The sequence below is a fragment of the Myotis myotis genome, unplaced genomic scaffold (assembly GCF_014108235.1).
Source record: "Myotis myotis isolate mMyoMyo1 unplaced genomic scaffold, mMyoMyo1.p scaffold_m19_p_3, whole genome shotgun sequence".
NCBI lineage: Eukaryota > Metazoa > Chordata > Mammalia > Chiroptera > Vespertilionidae > Myotis > Myotis myotis.
The window spans coordinates 190,629,403-190,639,586 of record NW_023416335.1 but is presented as its reverse complement, the minus strand read 5'-3'; the positions used below and the strand labels follow the sequence as shown (position 1 = coordinate 190,639,586).

Genomic DNA, 10,184 nt, shown 5'->3' with positions numbered 1-10,184 from the left:
AAATCATTTGGTATAATGCTGCCCCCCAGAAACTAGAATCCCTACTTGGGGATCCCTCACCTTCTACATGATCCAGCAACTCTCACAGCAAGATCTCCTGGACCTTGGTGTAGGCCCTAGGGCAATGGCCTGTGTCAGTTCTGACTGTTCAATCCTCACATAGCATCCCAGTGCACTTGTGGGTATGTAACAAAAAAGCTAGAAAAGAGTCCTTTATTTGAGAGAGGAAAGTCAGTAAAATGATTTTGCAACAGAACAATAGGGCCCTAGAACAGTTAATCCCCTATGACTCCAGCAATAACCAAAACATCAGATCAGAAGGCATCAGACAATGAGGTGGAGAATGTTCTGTAGAGCAAGTTTATTTGCCTGATAGATTCAATATACAGTTGCTTTTAATATGTTTTTGGTTCTGGTAGGGTAGCTGTCTCCTTCCTCTCATGAACTTTACCACAAGTCCCTTATATTTTGGTGAATTTGGAAGAAGCCTATTAATCCAAGTCTTCAATCTTCACTAACGCAGCTGTCTTCTCACAAATCCAAGAAATTTCAGCACTGCAGCGGGAAGTATAAGTATTTCCTTCTTGAAAATAGGCACATCCTTGGGATCCATTGATCTGGGCATATTCTTTAGTATTAAATCTGAAAATTAATCCATTCAAAATTAATTATATATTTTTAAAAATTAAGTTATACATCAAATTTCTTAAATTTGACCACAATTCAATGTTTTCCATTATTAAATAAATACCATATATCTTAATATTGAGAGACTTATGCTTCCACAACACAACAAGATCCCTGAAGCTGGCAGACATGAATTCTTTATTTCAAGTTAATTATAATTCCATGTAGAATTATTTAAGAAGGATGCTTAAATTCTGGGTTAAGAATTTGTTTCCCTCCATTAACATGGGAGAAACTACCCAATCTACACTAATAAAAATATGCAAATTGACCATATCTTCCTGATGCCCACCAGCCAATCAGGAGTGAGTGTGCAAATTAATCTCATCACCTCCATGGAGAATGACAGCAGGGAGGAGGCAGCTCCCAGCATGGCACAGCCTGCTTGGCTGTCACCGTGGCAACCTGGAAGCAGGCAAGTGCAGCCCGCAGGCAGCTCCCAGCATGGCAGGCCATCACTACTGCGACCAGGGAGCAGGCAAGCCCAACCTGCAGGCAGCTCCCAGCACAGCCAGCTTGGCTGTTGCCTTAGGGACCCGGGAACAGGCAAGCCTGGCCCACAGGCAGCATCCAGCCTGGCCTGCTTGGCAATTGCTATGGAGCAGGCAGGCCCCACAGAGAGCAGAGAACCATGGGGAGCGGACCTAAGCCATCAGTAGGACATCCCCTGAGGGCTCCCGGATTGGAGAGGGTGCAGGTCAGGCTGAGGGACACACACACACACACACCCATGCATGCATTTCATGTACTGAGCCTCTAGTCTATATATATAAAAGGCTAATCAACCAGCTGATTGGCTGACCGGCCCATAGATATGATGTGCACTGACCACCAGGGAGCAGACACTCAATGCAGGAGCTGTTTAGCAACAGCAGCTTTGCAGAGTGCCCTCTTGCACTCTGGGACCCCCGAGGGGAAGTTGGACTGTGGGTTTCAGCCTTATCCTACAGGCGAGGCCGAGGAACCCCACCTGCTGGAGGGACCCTGCTCACTCTGCAGATGCCCTTCGAGCCCCAAGGCCACCCCAGGTGCAGCCAGCTAGGGAGGGACCATGGGAGGTTGGCTCCAGGGTGTGTCCAGCCCATCTCGCCCAGTCCCACCCCACTGGCCACCTTCTAATTAATTTCCTTTCAATGTGCACAAATCTGTGCACCAGGCCTCTAGTGCAGATTATATTAGAAGTATTAGATTTTCTTTAGTTTGGAACTTTATGAAGAAAAACAAACAAACAAATGAAATCACTTTCTGTGTATAAAGTTGTTACATTTTACTATGCACAAGTATAATGTATATATATTTTTATATATATGTGGAGGGCGAAAAGAGAACAAGACAAAGTTAAGAGAGAAATGAATGTGGCCCTAGTATCAGTCCCCAGTTCCTCTGTTAAGGAATTGGTGATAAATAATGCCATTAGAAAATTATGCTCATCAGATTTAAATTTTCTGTGTGCTCCAATTCTCCCCCTCCCCCAAATGGTCTGCCTTACACTGCAATGTTCTTTTCTTGCTTCAGAGCTGAGCTTACTAAATTTTATTCCTCGTAAGTGTGATTGCTCAGACTGGCCTTTCCTCAGTAGGAAATGGCCATGTGATCCTGAAGTTCAATCTTGCTATGCTGAGTGTGCCGCACTAGTTTATCAGACAGCTCAATCTCAGGGAACCAGTGTTCCCAGGCTCTGAAACATGCTGTGGGGCCCCCTCCTCCATACTTCAATTAGGTGTAAATGAGGGGCGTGGGCAGGAAAGGTTAAAACTCTTTTGAAAAGAGGAACAGATCTTCTTAAATTCCAAAATGGAAACAACTGAACTTGCCTGGTGCCATGGTACGCCTGCGAGCCCTCAGTCTAGCGTCAGTCTCTCAGATTAATGTGTATTCGTTTCATGCCCGATATTGCTCCTTTTGCAGAGCAACTGTCATTTTTTGTGTGTTTGTTACTTTGCATGTGTTTTTTCCCATTCTTGTCTGTGTGAAGCCAGATTAGTCAATTTAATGTAAGTAGTGGTGATTAGAGGGTGGGAAGATTGGTGTTGGGAAGAAAAGTCCAGGACGAAACTTGGGGAAATGAATGAAGATAAAGTGTAACCGGGGAGGAAAGTATAGACATAGTGTTTGTTATTAAAAGAAGTCCGTGAGTCACAACTGAAGCACAGTATCTTTGACTGAAAATGGGCGCTTATAATTCAATTTAAGGAAACTTTGACAATATGCACTATTAAGGAGTGAAATAGGAGTTGAATAGATTAATAATTTGATAAGGATAGGGAGGCGAAAAAACCTGCTATGCCCAGAAAGATGCCACTGCTTGTAAGTTTCATCTAATATACAAATGCCATATGTTGTATTAAAATACAAATGTGATTGTACCATTTGAATATAGTTGTGATGAGAGGTGTTCCTCAAAATATTTGGGTTTGTAGTCAGTTTGCTAAAAGAATTTTGTAAAACTATGTGCCCCTTGACATATTTTTTTGGTTGACCTTTTTTTCATATCTTTTAATAGTTGCCAAAAATCATTTTTTCAAAATACTATATATTCTATAAATACTTTAAATATTTTTATTAAAACCATAAAGTGGCTCATGTTAATTCATGAAAAACATTTTATATATAATTTAATTGCAAGTCCCCATCATAAAATTAATTGTTAAACTATTTAACCAATGTAGACTTACTTTTTGTTAGAAAATAGCTAACAATTGTTAAATTTAAATGTGTGTTAATGTATATTATTATAGAAAATACTAGAGGCACAGTACACGAAATTCATACATGGGATGGGGGAGGGTGTCCCTCAGTCTGGCCTGCACCCTCTCCAATATGGGACCCCTTGGGGGATGTCCAACTGCCGGTTTAGGCTGATCCCAGGGATTGGACCTAAACCAGCAGTTGGGCATCCCTCTCACAATTTGTGACCAATAGCTCCTAACCGCTTGCCTGCCTGCCTGATCACCCCTAACTGCCTCTGCCAGCCCGATCGCCTCAACTGCCCTCCCCTGACAGCCTGATTGCCCCCTAACTACTTGCTCCCCCACGCTGACCTGATTGCACCCCTAACTGCTTGCTCCCCCATGCTGGCCTGATCTTGTCCCTAACTGCTTGCTCCCCTGCCATTGATTTTTAGAGAGGGTAGAGGAGGAATGAGAGAGAGAGAAACATCTATGTGAGAGACACATTGATTGGTTGCCTCTCGCATGCACCCCAACCTGGGGGCCTAGGATCAAGCTGAAACTGAGGAAGGTGCCTTTGATCAGGAATTGAACCCAAGACCTTTTGGTTGGTGGGCTGATACTCTAACCACTGAGCAAAACTGGCCAGGGCATCAGTATTTGTTACTCAAGCTCTATTTTCTTCGTAGGTTGTACTCTTTTTTGTATCTAGATTTCTAATTCTTAAAATTAACTTTTTATTGAGGTAGATTAATTAATAACATGTTTCAGATGTACACTATTGTAATTTGATATCTATATATACTATAGCATGCTCACCACCAAAATTAAAAAATAAGCAGAGAATCTGATTAGCCATCTCTCCAAGGAAGGCCTACAGAGGCCCAATAGGCAAATAAGAAGATGTTCAACATCACTAATTATTATGGAAATGAAAATCAGATCATTTTGTCAATATCCCATTTCTTAGTGTTATTAGCTTGGATTTTTTCCACATAGAGACTTACAAGGCTGGAGAGGGGCTAGAACCATCTTCCCACAGCCAACTTCTGCCAGATGGATCCCATGATAATCCCAACCAGAAGAAAGAAAGCTTGGGTAATGGTTGGGACTTCAGAAAACGCTGAGAAAGAGAAAAGGAAAAATCTTATGTGAGAACCACATTTCTGGTTGCAGAAGTAAGATAGATGGGAACATACGTTAAAGCCATTTATTAATTCTCCTTCAAAATGTACTGAATTCCTACTGCGTAGATCAGAAATGCTATTTATTTGCTTTACATTACATGGGCAATTTCTGTAACCAGGAAAGGAGATTCTGACCTTTTCCTCCAAGCTGTCTATCTTCACCAAGGTGGAGTTCTTGTCCATGCAGTTTTTTCTACTGTTACTCCAAGTTTTCTCTTCATTCGTTGCAAAATAATAGCAACTGTTTTGGTGCCAGTGCCACATCTTAGGACAAGGATTGCATTTATGATCTGAAAAAAAAATTATACCTAAAAGTACAAACTAAACAGCTTTGGAGTGATTGGGGAAAGTTTTGGAAACTAAGCTACTTAACTTGATAATAGGGCTTGAGACCCAGCACCCTGAAAACATACTGTTGTAGGAGCCTTTGAAAATGAGATCACCCCAATTATGGTTTGGGGCAATGGTGATTAAAATGATCTTTTCAGGGCTCAGTCTTCTGGCCTTAGAATGAATGATTTGTTCTACTTTTAACTTCTTATAACAACAGGATCCCCTAAAAATAGTTCATAAAATGAGGGACTGAAGTATCCAAATCAGGGGTCCTCAAACGTTTTAAATAGGGGGTCAGTTCACTGTCCCTCAGACCGTTGGAGGGCCAGACTATAGTTTAAAAAAAAAACTATGAACAAATTCCTATGTACACTGCACATATCTTATTTTGAAGTAAAAAAACAAAATGGGAACAAATACAATATTTGTATTTGAATGTGGCCCGCGGGCCGTAGTTTGAGGACCCCTGATCCAAATTGATATAAGTTCATGATGCTTCCCCAAATTTGCCTCTGTTTCAAAACTATTAAATACTTTTATATCTTCCTTTGTCTTCTATAAAATCAGTGTGATTTTATTAGTGGTCTTTGGACAGCATGACTCTCTCATACTCCCAGAGGTGATGCACATAATTAACCTAAACTGAGACAACAGATTTGATCTGACAGGTCACCAGATCCTGATTACCTGAAGTGTGAATGACTAGCTCTTCACAGAGTTTGATGGCCATTTGTCCCTGCTTCTTCAATAGACTGGAGATCTGTGACTTGAGCCGTTCCTCCTCCGTGGGAAAGTTCCTGTAGTTGTTCAGCTGCTGGGATAAGTTATCTTGCTGGTGGTGGATGGTTTTTTGAAGTTGACTCAAATTCTCTGAGTCTGAGTTAATTTCCTTAGACGTCTGCAAAACTCCAAGGCATAATAGTAAATAAGTTCAAACAGCCTCCCATTTTCACGTTAGCCATGGATAATTCTCTTAACACAGAAATATTTCTTACATTGTTTAACATTTATTAGTAACTCCTCATAATGGAGGAATCTGGAAGAAGCACACCAGATGCCTTTCTATTTAAAATTGTTTAGAGCTCATTCTTATAACTTTATTTATATTTACTTATTTTTTGCTTATATTAAAATAACGAATTACTGATTATATAACTCTGACATTTCATGTAAAGCAGTGCCAGTCATTTTGCCATACACTTGTTGGAAATTTTGTCTTTTTCTTTTTGGAGTTGGTTCACATAATTGTTTTAATAGGAACAGAGTCCTTTGGGGCAATGGCTTTCTCAAAGTATAGTTTGCGGACAGCTTGTGTCAGAATCACTTCGGGTATTTGTGTGTGTGTGTGTGTGTGTGTGTGTGTGTGTGTGTGTGTGTGTTTAGAGGCAGATTTTAATGCCATGCTTGATCATTTATGATCCTAGATCCATAAAAATATTCATTTTTAATAAGCACTTTAGATGACTCACCAGCAGAATAAATTTAAGAGCCATTGCACTCAAAGCATTGCACTTTAATTGAGAAAAACTCTTCCTTCTATGGAGAACCAATGATTACATATTACATCTTCTCTTTTATTTTATTATTTTATTTTTTAATATATTTTTATTGATTTCAGAAAGGAAGGGAGAGGGAAAGAGAGAGAGAAACATCAATGATGAGAAACATCAATCATTGACTGGCTGCTTCCTGTATGCCCCCTACTGGGGATTGAGCCTGCAACCCCAACCCAGGCATGTGCCCTTGACAGAATCAAAACCAGGACCCTTCAGTTCGCAGGCCGATGCTCTATCCCCTAAACCAAACCAGGTAGGGTGCATCTTAATATTTTTTAAACATACATGATTGTTAGGTGGGCTAAAGGGGATTATGGGGAACATCTGCAATAATGTCAATAATTTAAAAATAAAAATAAAACATACATCATTGTAGAAGATTAACTACTAAGATTCATAATGATTGGCTGCTGAATAGTTGTCACTACTGCTAGAACATAATATTTCTTTTCAAAAGAGCAAGTTACATCATTAGCTTCTATTTGTATGTCCAAATAAGTAAGTCTAAATCCTAATTATCCATGAGAGTTTACATATATAAAAAGAAATGAAAGTATTAGAGGAAATGTTGGTATCATTTAGCAAATAAACTTTCTTGACTGCAAGTCCCCTGAAACTGAATACTGTGCTCACTCACTACTCTACTCTGTACATCACATACTTAACATCCTACAAAGTGTGTATTCTCAGGATGTTTTTGCGCTTGTTAGTTCGGAATAGCCCCGACTGCCCAAATGATGGGTCAGACTAAAAAGAATACTCTTTTTTCACTAATGTGCTTGGAAGTGAAGCTTCCATTATTGGAGGTGGTTCAACTTTCTTTTTTCTTTATATTTTTAAACATATTTGTATTGATTTCAGAGAGGAAGGGAGAGGGAGGGAGAGATAGAAACATCAATAATGAGCGAGAATCATTGATCAACAGGCTCTTGCACACCCCACACTGGGGATCAACCTGGGTATGTGCCCTGACCCAGAATCTAACCGTGACTTCCTGGTTCATAGGTCAATGCTCAATCACTGAGCTATGCCTGCCCAGCTGGTTCAACTTTCTATCTACTGGCTAAGGAATATCAGGCAACTCTTCCTCCTTGTTTGTATCTCTTTGTCATTTATAGCAGTCAAGCTGTTGCTGCTGCTTAGCAGTTTGTCTACTCTAGAAAGGTCTTACATGAGCAGATTAAGCCAGACTTGTACAGTCTTAGAGGTAAATAAAATGGTATGCTTTTCCTTGAACCCACTGTCCTTGGCTTTCTGTTTCTCACCACTGGAATAATAAGTGGATGTGTGTGTCTATGCAGAAAAGAGACTCCTTATTCCAACCAATAACTGGGAAATAAAAGTTAGCTTCCTAGTCCAGTCTAGCTTATTAAAAGAAAGCAATGGACTTAGGGGAAAATCCTCATAATAATATTTTCCTTGTTGGTTTACCTTGGAGACAGGGAGAAGGAGAGATAGAAAGTAGCAGAAAGCATTAGAGTATTTAAGATGTAGCTCTTATCATATATCAAACCTGAATTCACATAGTCTACCATTGTGTTTCCTAATCATCTTTCTTGGGTTGGATGCAAGTATACTTACACATAATCCCCAAGGTCACAAGCCCGATCAGCAGCAACAGGCAAAGGGTTAGCAGACTCAGGGCTGCCCAGCGCCATGTGGGGGACAGACCTGGAAACAAAGAAGGAAGCCAACAGAGGGATGAACAAACAACTCCCTTATGGGAGTTACATATGGTTATTTTTCCCACCGAGGACTCTTCCTAAGCCTCTTGTATGCCCCATCTAGAAAACACCTAAAACAATGTGCTATAAGGGCCCCACCCCACCTTCCTCCCTTATTTCTTCCTTTCCCTTCTTCTTTCCTTTACGAGTGTCTTCTAAGCATTAAGTTTTTGTCTTCATCATTACACACCTTTCTTCTTCAAGTTTATTGAATTCATGAATAAGATGTTGTAGAAAGTGGTTTTCTAGATGACCCTAACAATAGAAGAGATCCCAAGTTTTTAAAATTACAAACCTCCACAAAACAAGTGTTACTATGGGTTTTATTTTTATCTATTACCCATTTTATTTATCACCTATTAGATAATAAATGGATATTGAATGAAAGAAGGAATGAATGTACAATCTAACTTACAAACCATAGAAAAGACCAGAAAGCTAGCAAATAATTCTTCAAAATTTGACATTCTATATACAAGGTGGGGCAAAAATAGGTTTAAAAGTGTTTGTATGGAAAATAATACAATAATAAATAATAACACAGGAATAAACTTTGTGTTTCATGTACTCACAACTGTAAACCTGCTTTTGCCCCACCCTGTATATATCACAAATGGTTCTCTTACTTACCTCACTTTCCTATTCCTCAATTCAGGATCTAATGGCATCTAGCCCAATATTTGAGAATGATTAATGTAATCTCCAGATGCACTAATACATATTACATATCCACTACTCCCTCGTTCTCAAGGATTAGAGTTAAACTTTTCTAAAAAATAATGTATAGCCATCTTTCTTAGAAAATGCAAAGCCTATTCTCATCTTCCTTTTTATATCAACCCCCTCTCAAACCACACACACACACACACACACACACACACACACACACACACACACACACTTAAATTGAAAAAAAAAATAATAAATCTAAAGAAAAGAACATAGTTTATATATTTTAGATGATGATTCAGGACAACAGCCTCAACTGTCAATGGATTTTTGAAAGTGAGGGATGTAGCCTGACATATTAAATTGGATTATTGACCACAAAGACCACTCTTTCTTTCAATTGGATATAAGGGAATGAGTGAAAGGTTAGAACTGAGTCTGGCCTCCACCACATAACAGTTGCATGAACTTGGTTAAATCATTTAATTTTTTCAGCCTCAGTTTTCTCAACATATTGGAAAAAGTACTAATATTACTTTATTTACTTCACAACTATATTTTAATAAAGATGTGATACACAGCAAGTAATATACTTTTTAAAATACTGTTATTATATATTCAACACTACTAATTATTCTGGGAATTCCAATTTCTTAATTTCTTAAAATACTCTAAAGCTGAAACTATCATCTATTTCTGACTCACCCATTCTCCAATTTTCCTGTTCAGTTTTTTATACCTTTGAAAAGAAAAATTTTCTCTATCTTCTATGTCTTAGAAGCTTCTGATCTGCCTTCTGAAAGATCCCTCTGGCATCTCTCGCAAGGACTACATTTATAAAAGGACTGCATTTATAAAAAGTAACCTTTTAGTCCCCATTCTCTGGCATGTCTAATCAACATTTTTACTATAACACATGGCTTCATGAAACATAGTGATAACACACCATTTTTTCCCTCAATATTGGGAACACTTATTCAACTAATATATTCCACCACTTTGTCTCTATTTCGAAGCTTTCTTCTCTTTAGTGTAGGTATCAAAGCCAGTACCTCAAAGCCTTGAACACCTGTCCATCCCCCGAGGTCAAGTTGCACTTTTCCTGAATCCTTACCTTTTTTCCTTAGGTTATTTCTATTCTGGTTATTTCCTGCTCCAACGGAATCCTGAAATGAAAGTGTCGCATAGGTCACTTCTTCAGACATTGTAGAAGAAAGCACTCCTGTAAACTGTGTAATTAATGTTTCAATGTCTTCAGGCCTGAACTAGATGTTCTTTCCAAGGCTTGGAGCTTTTATACAGACACTCAACTGGCCCAAGACACATCCCACTGCAATCTATGCAAGGACAGAATGATAA

General features: G+C 39.2%; 1 protein-coding gene across 4 annotated transcripts; it reads right to left on the bottom strand.

Moving 5' to 3' along the window:
- Positions 1-429: 429 nt before the first annotated feature.
- CLEC12B (C-type lectin domain family 12 member B) lies at positions 430-10,030 on the bottom strand. 4 transcript variants are annotated; one of them, XM_036296739.1, is made up of 7 exons: positions 9,940-10,030; positions 8,699-8,707; positions 8,014-8,103; positions 5,564-5,782; positions 4,679-4,833; positions 4,364-4,479; positions 430-642 (listed from the first exon to the last, which is right to left on the bottom strand). In XM_036296739.1, the coding sequence occupies exons 1-7, from the start codon at positions 10,028-10,030 to the stop codon at positions 492-494; spliced, it is 831 nt and encodes a 276-aa protein (XP_036152632.1). In that variant the 3' UTR covers positions 430-491. The 4 variants fall into 4 exon arrangements, with proteins under 4 accessions (XP_036152632.1, XP_036152630.1, XP_036152631.1 ...); XM_036296737.1 differs by lacking the exon at positions 8,699-8,707 and having other exon boundaries at positions 8,014-8,108; positions 9,936-10,030; XM_036296738.1 differs by lacking the exon at positions 8,699-8,707 and having other exon boundaries at positions 8,014-8,111; positions 9,939-10,030.
- Between the last annotated feature and the right edge of the window lie 154 nt (positions 10,031-10,184).